We start from the raw sequence: 16,922 nt of genomic DNA on the forward strand, positions 1-16,922 counted from the left end.
AAGATAGATGAGCCTCTCAAAATAGCCCCTGTCAATGAACTGGGCACTTCGCTGATCTGTCTTGTATGATCTTGACTAAGTAAAGAACATATCAACTAAAGTTGTGTGCGGAAAGAAGAACATGTTGTAGTACTTGATTGAAGTAGCACAGAAAGTTTGACTTAACGTGCAAATTCAAATCCTCTACATTTAGGAATGATTGTTTTGGTGGAGAGAAAGAACAGGGAAGAAACTCTGGATATTAAGACTGATACATCGATAAACAGTTTTATTTGGACCATCCCTCTCATTTGCACATCATCTATTGAACAGCATGCACATGACTAGTCAGTATGCCTCTGAACAAAACTAGCACTTAGCTGCTTCACTCCTCCAAATCAACAGCTCAATACTTTTCTTCTTTAACTTCTCAGTTAAACCCCATTTCACAGATTTCAAGATGCAGGGGTTCATCAAACAAGTAAATTAAAATGGTTTGATGAAAAGAAGGACTGTAAAATGCTGTGCTGATTTTGGCTGGGATAGAGTTAATTTTCTTCATAGTAACTACTATGGGACTATGTTTTGGATTTGTGCTGAAAACAGTGTTGATAACACAGGGAAGTTTTCGTTATTGCTGAGCAGTGCTTGCACAGAGTCAAGGTCTTTGCTGCTTCTCACCACACCCCACCAGTGAGTGGGCTGGGGGTGAACTAGAATTTAGGAGGGGACACAGCTGGGACAGCTGACCCCAACCGGCCAAAGGGATATTCCAGACCATGTGACATCATGTTCAGCATATAAAGCTGGGGGAAGAAGAAGGAAGGGGGGGACGTTCAGAGTGATGGTGTTTGTCTTCACAAGTAACCGTTATGTGTGATGGAGCCCTGCTTTCCTGGGGATGGCTGAACACCTGCCTGCAGTGGAAAGTATTGAATGAATTCCCTGTCTTGCTTTGCTCGCGTGCATGGCTTTTGCTTTACCTATTAAACTGTCTTTATTTCAACCTGAGTTTTCTCTTTTACTCTTCAGATTCTTTCCCCCATCCCTCCAGGGGTGAGTGAGTGATTGGCTGTGTGGTGCTTAGTTGCCGGCTGGGGTTAAACCATGATGTGTGCAAAGATTTTCAACACCACCATTAAAAAAGCCATTACTGCAAGTCTAACAAATTATCTCAAGTGTGCCAGAAGAAACTTTTGTAATGACTGCATGTTTAGAAGAAATCTGGATACTTAGAGCAAAAGGATAGTTTGATCTCTATCTCACAACAAAGGTAGATTGACACTTAAATAGTACAAATTGTAGGCATTCAGTAAGGTATTTTATGATACTGTATTGGAATAGAACAATCCTAGATTTGTTTATGCAGCTTTAATATACAAGTAGCTAAAACTGGCAATAAATGAGAATATAAATCTTCTGCATATTATCTAAGCCCATTATTTTGGGGATTTACAGCATCACATGCAATGACTTTTATGTCAATGAATCCCAAGGCGATTTACCAACCATGCATGTGGGAATTACTTATTCACCACTAAGGTACAATCACCTGCTTGCTGGAAAACAGCTCTTGTTTCACGGGGGAGAGGAAGTCAACAGAATTGCTTCAGGGCAGGACATGATAAAGAACGCTGTATCAAGTGACACTGAGTGGGTATTCTGTAACTACCTAAATAAAAATTCAGCCACTGTGCTGCTACTCTTTTGAATAAAAAACCCCAACCCTAAAACCTTTGGATTATTAAGGGCCACAAATAGCTCTTGTTTGGTAGTATCAACCACTTCATATGGTCATCTATAGCACATTAAACTGCATTATCATATTGCAATTTATTCAAAGTTATCTCAACTATCAGACTTTGTTCATAAAACTCTTCAGTTTTCCTTTGACGTATCTCATTCAAACCCTGACCATGCTGGAACTGCTTGGCTTGTAGGTCTGAAAATACCACAAAAAGTAGGTCCAGGAACTCTACTAACTGCCTAGTTTAGTAACTTTGGATGAAACTTAAGAGAATTATTATAATGTCAAAGAATGGAAAGTGTGCACATCCACTGCATTTATACTTGGTATCTAGAAGTGACCTCTTTGACACAGTCAGTAACATCCTTCATTTTTCTCCCTGCATGACTGAGTACGGAAGGAATGCTGAGTACCTCTGTGTAGATGAGACAGGGAGTAAACCAGCACAACTTGTGAACTGTTCCAACCTGCATATGTGGCATTCCAGTGAAAGACTACAATTTCTTTAAACTTTAATATGCATTCCTATCCTGCTGTTATGGGCATGACTAGTTAAGATCTGTTCATCTTGTTTCTCACTACAAAGGCTCTGCATCTCACTATGAAATATAGTGGGTTTTTTTCTTTTTTTTCCTCCTAACTTTCTTCCTACAAACCTCTCACAATAGCAGAACATTTGCTTTAAAGTTGATATTGTGATAACTTCAGATTTAGCTTTCCATGACACTGCACAGAAAAGAAACTGCTGAGAAAAAAGGACTATCAGTCAACACGACAACCTCACACTCTAGTGGGAACCTTCTTTTATATTGGGAAGAGCTTGCCTATTAAATCAAATGACTACATTTCTATATTCTACACTTACCTTTGAGCTATACGTTGTGTTTTAAAGATCTACCTACCAGAGATAGCACATGACCGAATCTTGCCAAAGACAAATCAATAAAATCAATTTAACACAGCAATTCAAGAGGAAGACATTTAAAAATAACATTACTTATTCTTTATACTAAAAAAAAATAGTGTCTTCACACAGTGGCATAGTTTTTAACATTAGTTGTAGTATGGATCATGTCTAAATTCCAAGGTCATACAGCTTTACCCACATGTAAGCTACAGAAAACCAGAATTTAGCTGTCACTCTCAGGGAAGATGTATTCATTTTGTTATGAAGTGAGAAAATTTAGTATGTTTTCCTTAGTTTACAGTTCTGACATTGCATTTTTTATTTCCAAAGAAGATTAGATGGAAATTCTGTTTTGTGGGAGATTCTCAGCATAAGGCTAGATGCAGAATTCAAAACTAATAAAGAGTGAGAAAGAATTACAGAAAATTATTATATGACCTGCAGGCTCCCACCAGCCGCTGCCCATAAAGAGCCCAGCTGAAGATTCAGTCAAATGTTACGTACATTAACATGATTTCAGAAATACAACACTCTTAGAGTATATAAAGAAAGATTTAGTGCTATAAATGCCTAATTCTTTATTTGCCACACTAATTTGTTGGGTGAATGATCACATCATAGGTAACATACCCTTGACCCAAAACAGTGCTGTGGCAAAGGCAGGCTATGTTGCTGGAACAGCTCAGAATGATCTGCATACCAGCTGGAGCTAGGCAGGATGATAACAATCATTCAAAATATTGAACACATGGTTTCACCAGGCTACCCTAATGAAAGTAAACTTTACCACAGAGAAACAGCTGATAGCTATTCTCTCATTTATTAGGAAAATTCAGGTCTTAATAGATTTTCTTTAGAAAACTGGGCAGAACATACCAATGTGGTAGTTAAAAAAAAAGTAACACATAGATACAATACCTAAAGGAATGTGGTAATCTGGAGTTTCATTTTAGGGATGTTGACGTAGCCCTCTCAATAAGGCTATTTTATAGTTGTCGCTAAATTGTAAAGTTATCTGCCAAGCAATGCATTTATATTTAGAAAAAAAAATATTAAAAAAATGTGCATGCAAGTTTTATTCCATGTGTGGGCCAATAATACTCCTACATTGGAGACTGCTAAGTATTCTAGGCTCCAACAGCAGCAGGACCACCTTTGGGTCAACTCTGCCCTCAAGTTACCTTTAGATTAAATTGCATTTGTATTTTATACGCACGTTGGGTTCATTATAAGTCGACGGAAGAAATAAGTCCAGGTGATGTAATCCATTGCATCCTGCTTAGAAGTAATAGTTCCAGCAGCAATTTCAGCATTCAAGTGGTCAGCCAGCACTTCTAACAAGCTGAAGAACAGGAAACAAGAGGACTTAGCTGACTTTACAGTCACAAAGACAGGTAATAGATTTTGTAGAGCTGTGCATTAAAAGGTTTATTACTTTTAATCTGAAATTATTGTATGTTTGTTTTCTGGTAAAAGAGAAGAGAGGAAGAAGGGTGAATGTAATTGCAAGGTCAGTCACCTTCTTTACATGATAGTGGAATGAAGCTCAAATTATTTTTTGATTGGACCAAGAGTGCACAAGTTTAAGTCATTCATGGAATGTATTCAGATGGAGCTACTCAGTGGTAACTTCTGGATACTGTATGTTGACCATATGATCATGCTGGTTTAATCCAACAGAGAATCAAATGGAAAGACAAACAGGAAATGAAACAGTGGCGATAGTTTAGCTAATACTTGACAAATACTTGAGAGCTATTAAAATTACATCAAAATTGCTTCCCCCAGATTTTGCCTCATCTTCATTGAATGTAAAAAAGAAAAAAGAACAGCTATTTTACCAAGAAAAATTTAAACTCACAGAAGAACAAAAGCAGTAAGATGATTCTTACAAAGTAAAATAACTGTTACATGTCATTTAATGGAACAAAGATCTGCATTAGGGTATGTAATGAGATCATGCCTGGCTAGAGTTCAATCAGGGAAGGGCAAATATCCTTAAGGATCAACCTAATTTTCTTGTATTATAATCCTTTTTCTTTTCCTACTGTTCTTTTCCTATTTCTAAAAGTAAAGAATAATGTGGCATGAGTAGGTGTTTTACTGATCTCCACCACTGACTGCATGCTTCTGAAGGTAAGAACTGCAGATATTCTACCCGTATTGTCCAACAGAAACTGGACAGATGATTCAATAGCTGTTCCATAATAAAGAGTGCTTTGTCTTTTGCTTCTGATGTGCTATATTTCAGACCCACAATCAGTGAGCGCACAAGGCCTGGCATATGAGTTGTGTGCTCAAGTCCTACAACTAACACATAGACAATGGCTTTTATAAAAAACTGTAATTAAAAAAATATGAAGTTTAATTGTACAAATTGGAAATACTACACAAATCTGATAAATCTGCTCCTTGGTAGAACATATGGGAAAGCATTCTAAAACTAAACACCCTGCAAAACCCCCCCAAAGTTTCTCTTTGAAGCTATAAAGCCTCTTACCTCAAATACTTGATCTTAAAAGAGATCAAGACAACTCTAAGTTAATCAGCTCACAACCTACATAGAACTTAAAGAGATTGCTATTAATATGTGAGTCTTCATCTGAAAATTTATCAAACATTCTTTGTTTATAGTAAAAGATGGAATATATCAAACTACAAAGTAAATATACACACACAAAATGAGCTACTAGAAACACAGAACAGTTATAGTATTCCAAACAGAATCAAGGTGTGATTACTAGTTATGTTAAAGATACGATTTCTTTATTTGAAACACCACTTACCAATGAATAGAGAGATTTCCTAGTTTATGCTAGTGCCATACAGTCTGGATATATCATCACCATTTTAATCACACTCCTTTTTGACATATTAGCTACCATTTTGAAGAAGTTCAACTCCTAGCCTTTTGTGCTAAGTGCACTTTATATGTTAAAAAAAGAAAAGTGTGGTTTCCTAAGGAAATGAAGCTCATGTCTCCACATTCTTTCTTTGTAAAAATTGGATGTCTGTCTGTGCACCGCAAAAATTAACCTTCAAATATACCAGCCCATTTCAACTATATTTTGCAGGTGGATAGCACTCTCAAGCTCCTACAAATTTCCTGACCAGATAGAGTTCCCATTATCACTTATGTTGAGCGATGAAGTTTCCTTAGGAGAACAGTACTGTGAATTCTTCATCACTGAGAAAAACTTCCAGTAACGCTCATGCTTTATTAGATGTCTGAGAATTCCTCCATGAAACATGTACCTATAGGAGACCAATGTAATTAGTTCTGCTTCTGCTGAACCACTAAGAATATTATAAATATCAAAACCAAGGCACAAGTTACATTATGCTGGACAGCAGACTTTGTATCAACTAAATTCAGAGAGGCTGCAAAAAGGTGGGTTTTCTACATTTCTGAAAAAGACATTTCAATTTTGAAGTGAAAGATGTGTTGGAAGTTATTAGTTTACACCATGCAGATTTCTTTTTGAACTTCTGAGATTTTGAAGACTGTGATCTCTATAATGGAACAAGTGTTCTAGATAAAAATCGCTAGAAAGTCACCTAATAAGAATTTGTTACAGAATTTCAGAGAGGATTCTGAGGATCATGTATAGTTGTCCTGCACAGTGACCTTGAAGAACAGTTTGTGCTCTCATTCAAATGTCTGAGACAACACTCAGAACCAGACAAACACCTGCAGTATTATCTGGGAATGGACTAAAGAGCTGAACAGTGCTTCAAAGCTCATGGAAGAGAGGATTTTTTTGCATAAAAATGGATAATATTTTCTGGAAAGTGAATTTTCCTCTAGGAACCCAACATTTAGGAAATATTTGGTACAGGAATTTTCACTTTTCTCTATCTACCCGTTTGTAGTCCTGTTTATAGTTTATTCAGCTTTTCTGATTGCTTTATCTTTACCTTGATTCCACTGGGAAAGGTTCATAAAGGAATTTTTTGTAGAAGTCTTTCTTAATATCATGAACTAGAATTACAGCTTTTCCTTGGTCATCAAATTGTGGTCTGCCAGCACGTCCCATCATCTGAAGTACATCTGCCAAAGAGACAATAATGTATAAACCAAATGTATTTATTTGCATGTATAAATACATGTATTTATGTCTGTATAATGTGCAATACAGGATTTTTGGATTTCTCTGGCCTCATATGCCCTACTGGTTTTGACACATCTAATTTATTTTTCCATCTCAGATAAATTTATGATTAACTTCTTTCTGGCATAGACTATCGTCCTGCATACTTGAAGACCACCCACTGCAACTTAATCCAAGCATCTAATATAAATTTCCTCTACTCTCTTTCCATTCCACATCCATCCCTCGTTTGATCATATGCAATTTAAGATGATGAGTAAAAGAACTCATGAAGGCTACAAGGGCAACTATCTAATTTCCTAGTTTCCAAGTATTTGACTTCACAATACTAAAAGTTCCTTGTATAAGCTTTTTTGCTGTATATGATTTCCTAGGTTTTGAATATTTTAGAGATAAAATGGCAAAGGCAGATTCTAAATACTGACAGCTATGATCTTTACCACTCAAACTTCCGAACAAGTTATATTAGTTACTAGCACTGGAGATGGTTTTGTATCATATGTCGTCCCTATATCAGATCATGATGTAAAAATTTAAAAGCAGATACAGTTAAAGCTTACCTCTACTACTCTGCCTATGCTCCATTACATGCAAAACATGTTGTCGATAAACACAGAAAATACTAGTTTACACAAAACATGCTCAACTTGTTACCAAGATAAGTATGCTTATCATCTATTTGTGTCTTCTTGTAATCTGAGAAGTGCATCTGTATAGGTTGTTTTGTGTCTCGTTCAACAGAGCTCTGATTCCTTTTTGGTGCCTCCAACTGCTATTAACTTTGAAGAAACAATGGAAAGCAATTCCTAAGTGAGTTTTACATCTTAATTTTAAAACTTTTTATGTTTTCTTTATTCTCTATGAACTGTATCATACCTGCACAACATGTGGCTTGCAGTACCTGGCATTTTCAAAAGTGATTTCTTGGCTTCAGAATCAATAAATGTTTGGCCCAATGGTCAAATGAGGAAGGAAATGCCAGAGGGTGTAGAATGGGATAGAGCAATGGACCATGATACGAGGAACAGCTCAATGACAATAAACAGCTTTTAGTAACACATTTTCACTTGCATACCCATGAGCTATATAGACAACTGTGTTTTTTATCAGTTTGTTCCTTTTGTTAATTTAGGGGTGACATGAAAAAATGTAAAATGAAGTTAGTCTGAAAAGGACGTTTCTCAATGGGTATCTGTACAGAAGATCACCTGCACAGGAGGGTGATGAAACAACTTCTTGCTATTCCAATGTGGTGAATTAAATTGTTCTTAATACCATATAGGAATGGATTTACCAAAAAGTGTCAGGAAATTATTTTTGCCAATATCCCCTATGTAATAATACAAACCAAATATTTTCTTTACTGACTATATGTTGCTTGGCTGCTTTTGACTTAACTCCTGAAATGTTAAATATGATCCAACTGGCTGACTAAATGTCTGGTAACTGAGAAAAGGCCTTCCCCAAAATCTCTGACTTCACTCAAAGAAACGTTTTTATTTATTTTGAAATTACTGAACACTCCAGAATGATTCATTCTGCCCTCAGCTGCTTCCTTGGAGCCAAATGCATCCCTGATACAGAAAGGTAACTTCAGCAGAGAGAAACCAAGTTATACCATGATGGAACAGTTAAGGCTTAACTTGAGAGCAGTATAAAAGACAGTATTGTGAAATTTTGGAAGTATTTCAGAAAGAAATTAATTACATTTTCATTTTATTGCTTCTGCAAAACTGTATTACCTATCCACAGAAATTCCAGATGCATAAATATTCTCTAGAAAGTTAAAAATAAAAATGCTCTAAGCAAACCACACCACATGTTTCTTCATAAAGTAAGGAATCTGCATTTTCTGTGGCAGTGCAGACAACAAAATCTAAATGCTTCCATCACAGATGGTGGTATTCAATCCCCCCCCCCTCCCCCGACTGAAAATTCAAGAATTGAACAACCTCCAATGTCCAAGTCACCTGAATTCCAAAAGTCAATAAACAGTGAAAGTATAAGCATTACTTAAAATCTTTGTGAGTACTTGTACAACAGATTTCTAAAACGACATGCATAGTCTTCAATGCTTATTGAATTTCTGATTTTGTTTGAATATGTTATTTTCTCTGTTACTGATCTTTGAGAGTCCCACAGATTCAATATAAAATTTAAAACTTCATCTGATTTGTTTCCTCATCACTTTTCCCCATTCAGTAATAAAGTCAGTCGTCACTGTTCTTCCAGTCAGGATGAGTGAGATACTACTCTGCAGAGACTGTTTGTACTAAGTTTACATCAGCCAAAGTCTGTCACAAAATGCAAGCGTGCACGGCTAACATCCCAGGTCATACCAGAATCTTTGAACAAGAGAGTTAGTCTGGAAATTGATCCCAAGTTTCCTGCAGAGCACTAACCACTAAATTAAACTCTACCATGGGTTACTTGGAGAAGTAATCCCTGTAGTATTTTCAGTTTGAGCTTTTTTTCATTAGTAAGCTTCTCTTTTTGGAAAGACAGTGTGTGGTTAAAAAGATTCAAGTTCTATATTTACATTACAAATAACATTTAGATTGTCCTTAGGTTTACGTATCTCTGGTGTAGTATAGCATTATTTAATAATAAACTTTCTCTTTTGAAAAGAGAAAGGGAAAACAGAACAGGAAACCTGGAATAAATTTAGCTTGTCCTCATTCTTCAAGCTTAGTACCATCCAGACAAATATTCTCCCTGTCTGAACTCTGAAAAAAGTTCTTCCATCGTTCACTTTCCTAAGCTTGTTGAAAACAGTGCAGAACAGTTTATGAAAAGTGGAGTTTACTGGAGCCAGAAAGCAATAAAAGTCTATATCAAACCAGAAATTCAAATATTTAATTTAGCTACTTATTTCTGAAGTATCACTTACTTGAAGTATCACTTATATCACTGAAGATACTAGACTAGTTAAGGTTTTTCATTTACTGTCAAGTGACTACGTATAAATTTTATGTTCTCATACATGTGTGATTCAACTGCTGCATTTCAAACCATGGCTAAGTTTACTGTTAAAAATCTGTTTCAGTTTAAAAACGGTTTAAAAACCGAAAAAAATTATTTGCATGCACAAAACCCTCCTTTTATACAATTAACTAGATAGCTAAATATGACTTTATATTGTCCCTTTAATTGTTTAATGTCTATTTTGGATGATACACATTAAGGGAATTTAGCATTAAAAAAAGATTGCAAAACAGAAACATTTTCATTATTATCTAAAATTTTAAGGGTTCTCTTACAACTTGTATTATACAAAGAAACCCTTTCCTCAGCACTTCTAGTCTCTACCTAAATTAGGTATTTTCAGTGACCAGTTACTAAGTAATTCAAATCATTTGCATATGCTTGAAATACATTTCAGCATATGAGTATATTGATAATTTATGTGAGTACCTGTAATGGGATAATCCACGTAACGCCTTGTTTTTCCATCATAGTATTCTGTTCCTTTAACAATTACTAAATGAGCTGGAAAATTTACACCCCAAGCTAATGTGCTTGTCGCAATAAGAACCTGAAACAGAAAGGATTAATGAGGTATATGTAACAAAGAGCCAACTTTTAAAATTCCACATAAAACTCATTGCAGCAGGATTCAAAGAACAAATGTACCTGGATTTTGCAGTTCACAAACAATTCTTCCACAGTTTTCCTGTCTCTTTCATGGAGACCTGCATGGTGCATGCCTATTCCAAAAGCAAGTGTCAGCTTCAGATTTGACTCTCTAACTGTCACTATAATGTCATTCATCTGTAACAGAAAGAATAGTTGCATGTTTTAAAGCAGATTACACAGAAATTTTAAACTTTGAGGTTTGTTACATTTTTTTTTTTAATAGCAAGAATAATTTGCTTAACACTGTTTATACAAAAGGAAAATACAGTCTTCAGTCTCTGAACAGTCTGGTTTTAGTCTAAAAATAATCAAATATTATATTTATGATGGGGGAAATACAAGATGTACATGACTTTATTGACACACTAAATAGTGCAGATAAGGAAATGAAAATACTGAAAATATCTTGACAGGTCTGGCAAATGCTGTGCATTCTGCTCTGTGTTTGTTTAATGCAATCCCTAGTATCAAAGAGGCTAGAACTGGTATAAAAACATAGCAAATCCCTGCAACCAGTAACATAATAACCGTACTGAAAAATAAATTTGGTGCTCTCTAACATCTATGAAAAACAGACACAGTTTTTCAGTTTGATAATTCTGCAAATTCATCAAAAAAGTTTCCTATTCACATGATGAAATGCAAATTAATTTGAAATTTTTTTTGAGTGAGTTTGTAATTCATAGACTCAAACCCCGTAGTGAATCACAACATACAATAAGTGTCTTCATTTAAAACTTTGAGAAGTCCGGACAAAAGTTATTTTTTTATTACTATTATTATTTTTTTTCAAATATCATGTCAATGACTACTTGGAATAATTTTAATTATTATAATTTTAACTATAATTCTTGCTTATGTTTTCAAGTAGTAAATTCCATAAGCTTATTTATGTAGATGGCCTCTGTGAAAAGCCCCTCACTAATAATGAACAGGAGCTTTGTAACTTCTGTCTTGTTTAGTGATTTTACCCTTGTATAGTCCTTCTGCTTTATTTTTAAGACCATTTATTATTTTGTGTGATTTTAATATAATTATAGCCAGTAACTTTCAAACCTCATCTCTTATTAGTGGTTTCCTGGTGCCACCAGCAGTGGCATGGTGATATTGCATACTTATGGGCAGCAACACTCACAGTTAACCTAGGAGGTATAGCCAAGGTTAGAGAAAAAACCAGTAGTGCAGAACAAATCACTCAGGGTAACTGAAGAATCTGGACTGAGTATTCAGTCTCATCTCAGACTGAGTATCTCAAAGTACTGAGATATGATACCTGCCTGACTGCAGTGATATTTTCCTTTCCACTTAGGACTATGAGGTGTTACACTTCTGATGTTCAGCACTGTAACCTTCTCTGAATGTCTCCTGGGTTTTATAATTATTACTAATTATTATAAAATTATTCACATATCTAAACCCAGTTAACATATGTCACTACTATGATCAAAAAAATCCTTAAAAGTTACAAAAAAGCAGGAGAACATAATAGTCCATATTCAGGATATAAAAACCAAACAAACAATATAGATTTTGTAAATCAATCAATTTTGTCAGGAAGATCAAATTACAAAGCATTTTAAAAAGTCTATTTGTTGAAGTAGTATTGACTAAGAGAACCAGAACTGATGGAAGTAACAGAGAACCCAATCTAAAAAAACATATTGTTCGAGTTTTGGCGTGTTCCAATCAATTTGATCTGTCAATGGAAGCTCCTAAACCTTATTTTCCCTCACAATGCAGTTACCTGAACGTTCCTGAGAATTTCCTATGTTGTAAGACATGGACGATTTGTTGTACAAACTGAGCTGGCATGTATAAAAGAAAAGGATCCTTACTAAAGGAAAAAGTGAAACGGACTATAAAACAATGAAAGGAAAGGAAGCACAAAGAAAAAAGCAGTGAATTGAGAAGAGAAGAGGGGATAAGTCTATTTAGGAAAGGGAAACAAGAAGAGGGGTAGATAAGCAGAAGAGTAAAGAACTGAATGAAAGGAGGATATGTTAAAGGATAAAGTTTATCTATCTAGATACAATCAGCAAACCTTTGATTTCTCTACTCAACATGTAGACATGTGACTGCAGCGTAGACAACATGAATTATGACCCATCTTAAAGATTTTTTCTTCTAAGACAAAAAAATAGCTTGATAAAATGAGAACCTGTATACTGTTTTCACTACAATTATGACCATCAACATACATTACTAAATATATTTTTGAACCTATTAATGCTTTTTGTGCTATGAATGTATGAAGTCGTACTAGCACTGCACAGGCTCCTTATGCAGAGATGGACACTGAGAAATAATAGTTATATGTACACATTTAACAGGGAATGAAGGTGAAAAAGTAGAAAATGGCACTGGCAAATGTCAGAAAAATAAACAAAAAAATGAATGCATTTACATTTTACTCAATTTCTGCATTCAAAAATTGACAAAATATATTAAATTGCTGAATTAATTTTTCTCCTCCCCACCAAGAATCATCACCTTATGGTAGTTATGTCTTTAATGTACGGGAACAAGCCTTTTTCAATGAGATTTATTTCACATGAGCAGAATTTGGTATTGGGAAAATAATGAACCTAAACTCCCCTTTCCTCCAGAAGAGTACAAGGATCAAATTAGCTGATTTGGATTAGTCTATAGCGATTAGACTGCTCCTTCAGCACATGCAGTTTTATAGTGTTAGTTATTTTCAGTACAGAACCTGAGTTAAACCTTTTGCCATGTAGTTGCCAGCATAAAACATCCTAAATTTACACTGCTGGGAATTTATTCAAAGATGTTCTTCTTGCTTTTACAATCAGTGGTGGTTATTTTTTTTCCCCCCTCTGACTTGTATTACAGCAGTGGCCTGTGGTGCTGTTAGTCATACCTGCAAAGCAGTGTAATTTACCACAGGAAAACTAAAGAACCCTTAGCAGGAGAGCTGGCGTATGTACTACTATCCTGTCATTTTAGCAGCAGGGAATCCTAGTCATTTTTAGCTGACCCCTTACTTTCACATAAATCAACGTAATAAACATAACTATTTTACCCATAGGCACACTCCAGGGCTTAAAATTCTCATGACAATTTATTTAAAAATATAACTCTCTTATGTCGGTGTAGTGTTAAGAATGTTATCACTTTCTATTAAGAAATAATGGCACAATTAATAGGTTCATTAACCATAAACAGACACAGCATTGTGACTATAAAACAAATCTAATATTTCTGCATAGTTATAACTTCATTACTATTTATCTTTCTGAAACCAACTGTAATGTTAACACATAAAAGGATAATGAAAATTATTTTATCTTAAGAACAGTAGAAGTATATTAAAAAATAATACAAGGAAATATACATGACATACTGACATAAAAAAACCCTCTGTACAACACCGATGCAGGGAACTTAATGAAAGGAGGGATCTTTCCCTGGACTCCAAGACAGACAGGATTGGGCTCTTGTGGAAAAGGTTTTACTATCCTTCACAGATTTTTTTGATGAAAAACCAAAAATATCTCCGGTGCTTTCCTAACATTAGGTTGATTAGTAAAAAAACTTTTGAAAACCAATTTGGGACTCTCATAGCATTGCAAAATATTATAAAAAATAAAGTTTATTTCTACCTTTTATATTCTAATCTCTGAACAAGCTAGATTTTTCTCAAACTAGTAAGTAGTCATTTTCTTTGTTCCTGCACATATGTAAACTGTTGAACCATTTACTTTAAGCTAATAGAACTTTTTTATATTTTAAATTTATTATACTTAAAAAGCTTTTGTAGAAAGATAGGATTCCATTTAAGTAGATACATTACCCTGTGCCTGAAATACATTCCAGTCAGAGTATAATTCAGCAAGTTGATGACAATGCTGGCTCCAAAAGAAAGGAGGAGACCAGATTGGACAAGAATGAGCTAACAGATTGTGCAGCCCAATTCTGTCCCTTTGAGTGTGATATATTGTTTCAAGATGCTAAAAACCCATACTTTCTCAAAGCATATCTGTTGTGCTGGTTTTCCCATTTTCACAGAATCCTCATTATTAGTACTCTCTACTCTTTTCAAAGCACGTCAGACTCAGACCATATGCCACTGAATAATGCTTATCAATTGTCTAAAATGCCCAATAGAAGAAAGATGTGCCAAACAAAAGAATCGTGAAAGTTATGAAGTCTTTTACAAAAATAATTACATATTTCACATCTGCTACAGATGTTAAGTGAAATAAAAACATCTCCTTGTTATAACTAAATGTTAATTTTTTATGACACACTTCTGTGTCATAAAAACAACATCTTGTAGAAGGAAGTTGAACTTCTATAATGAGCGAAACACTTAGAAATCATTCTTGGGTACCCTCCTGATCCTTAAAGGCAGAAAAAAAAGTAATATTATAAAATTATTTTTGATGAAGAGTTGATTGATACTCCAGAACTCTCTTACACAAAACACGATGCCTAAACCACCTCGAATAAGATTATTCAAGAAAGCTTTTAAAATATGGTTAAAATATGGTTAAAATATGGTTAAAAAAGTTAAGATATATTATTAAAACATATACATTTAACACTAAAAATCTCATCTAAAAGACAGCAATATACCTATCATGACCAGATTCTTCTTTTCCTGTTTTATAGCACAGCATTAGCTCAGAAAATTAACATGGAGATAATATGTTATTTGATTTAAAGGTTAGAGAAGGAAAGTCCTCTTTTGTTTTTCCAGCAATTTTGGGGATTTTATTTGGGGGGTGAGGTTTGTTTGGGTTTTTTTTAGCAATGCAAAACACATCTATATGGTAAAATTTAATTCACTTTCATGCATATGTCTATGCATACTTCCACATAGTGTATGAACACATATACAAATATACAAATTAGTGCACACATGTTCATACACTCACATCTCTAAAACTGCAGAATCAGGATGGGTCTGATTCATTCTTTTGGAGTCAATGAATGTCCTTCTGTCAAGTGCCCTTGAAATCAGTGGAAGCTGGCTATTGTCTGGTATAGATACTATTGAATATTATAGTAGGTATGTTTGTGCTAAAGGATTTTAGTTATTTCTAGAGGTTTCATAAAGAACAGTCTTAACAAGATGCAGATGGTAAAATGATGCACAAAGCAGAATGCAAAAACCATTGTGGTTTAACATTTTAAGTTAAAACTGTACATGGGTACATTTCTTCTCCGTCCCTGCACTGTAAATAAAAAAAAATTAAAAAGAAAAATTTTTCCTTCTCTAACCTTTAGAGAAATATCTGGCCAGGGAACAAATTTCTTAAAAATACCCAACAAAACAAATAAGAAAACACTTTGCTTGTTTGCTGGTGAGAACTGCATTCTAACTTCAAACAATAAAAAATAAATACTGCTTTGTACTTTTGTTTTAGGTTAAAAACAAAAAGCAGTAAAAACATTAGAGAAAAATAAATAAACTGAAAACTTGATTCTAATAAATTATGTTGTAAAAAGATTGCAACATCTGCTGCCACCACAGATGTAGATGCAATTTCTGAAAAAAGGACTTGTTCCTCTTTAGTCAGCTCCTAATGTAGAACAGTATAACTGATTTTACCCAGGCTTACCATCACAAACTGGTGGCACTGTCTGTTTCTAAAAGGATAATCTGAGCTGTCGTCCCTTTTAAGAAGATAAGTAATGGGTCACAAGCTTCAAGGTGACAGTCCTGGATGACAGATCTAAATTAGAATTTTGGCTAGAAAGCATATATTTGAAAATCATTTCATGATTATACAAAAAAGCGGGTAAGCATACGGGGGGTTTTTTGTTTTGTTTTTGTTTTTCCACTGGCACACTGGCATCAATGAACAATAAAAAGAAATGAAGAATTATTCAATTTAGAGGGGCAGTCTTTGAGATGCACTGCCTATTCACATTTCTGTCATGATGCACCTGTGCCTCTTAAGTATAAGTATGACAATCTTTACAGAGTGATGTCTACTGAAGAGTCCTTCCAACTACTGCAAATGGCAAGGAAGGCAGCTTTAGCTGCTCCTTCACTCTCTAGTGAGAAACAAACTCTGTGTTGGGACTGCAAATTTTAAGAGGGATAGAGGGCTCATTTTGGAATGTTTATGGACAATGCACCTTGCAGAAAAAGAAAAAAAAAAAAAAGAGCTCTAAGGCTCTATGATAGGTAGCTATTCTTTCTTTGTCAAGAGACCGTCCACTTATACTCTACTTTGTGCAAACTGTGGCAGTCCTGCTTAAATCCTGAAGAATGTCTGCATGTGCTATGAATAGCAACTGGGAAATTTAGGGATGGGCTTTGAAGTATCAGCTACAAATCTCAGTAAGTAGGGTATTTCAGCATCATTGGAGGGTTCATTGCCCAGGCTAAACTAGACATGAGGTATCTGAGTGGACATTTCTTCATAAAAAGCATGCACATAGCCTGAAATTTAGTTGGATAGAATCTATTAAACAGATCTAACTATTTTTGTGCAACAACAGGTCCAGTAGAACTGGAAAACTTATCACTACTAGAAACCGCAATTTTCATCATGTACTGTTCAAGTCT

The 16,922-nt window shown here is 34.9% G+C and overlaps 1 protein-coding gene across 1 annotated transcript in view; it reads right to left on the reverse strand.

Annotated features, from left to right (window-relative positions):
* ASCC3 (activating signal cointegrator 1 complex subunit 3) overlaps positions 1-16,922 on the reverse strand; it is a 287,285-nt gene that overhangs the window by 49,140 nt on the left and 221,223 nt on the right. The window contains exons 31-34 of the mRNA XM_074896093.1: positions 10,379-10,516; positions 10,160-10,280; positions 6,552-6,684; positions 3,850-3,975 (exon numbers count right to left, since the gene is read on the reverse strand). Coding sequence (XP_074752194.1) covers positions 3,850-3,975; positions 6,552-6,684; positions 10,160-10,280; positions 10,379-10,516 — 518 coding nt within the window. The remainder of the gene's footprint in view (positions 1-3,849; positions 3,976-6,551; positions 6,685-10,159; positions 10,281-10,378; positions 10,517-16,922) is intronic.

Source organism: Athene noctua, chromosome 1 (genome assembly GCF_965140245.1).
Source record: "Athene noctua chromosome 1, bAthNoc1.hap1.1, whole genome shotgun sequence".
Taxonomy (NCBI): Eukaryota; Metazoa; Chordata; class Aves; order Strigiformes; family Strigidae; genus Athene; species Athene noctua.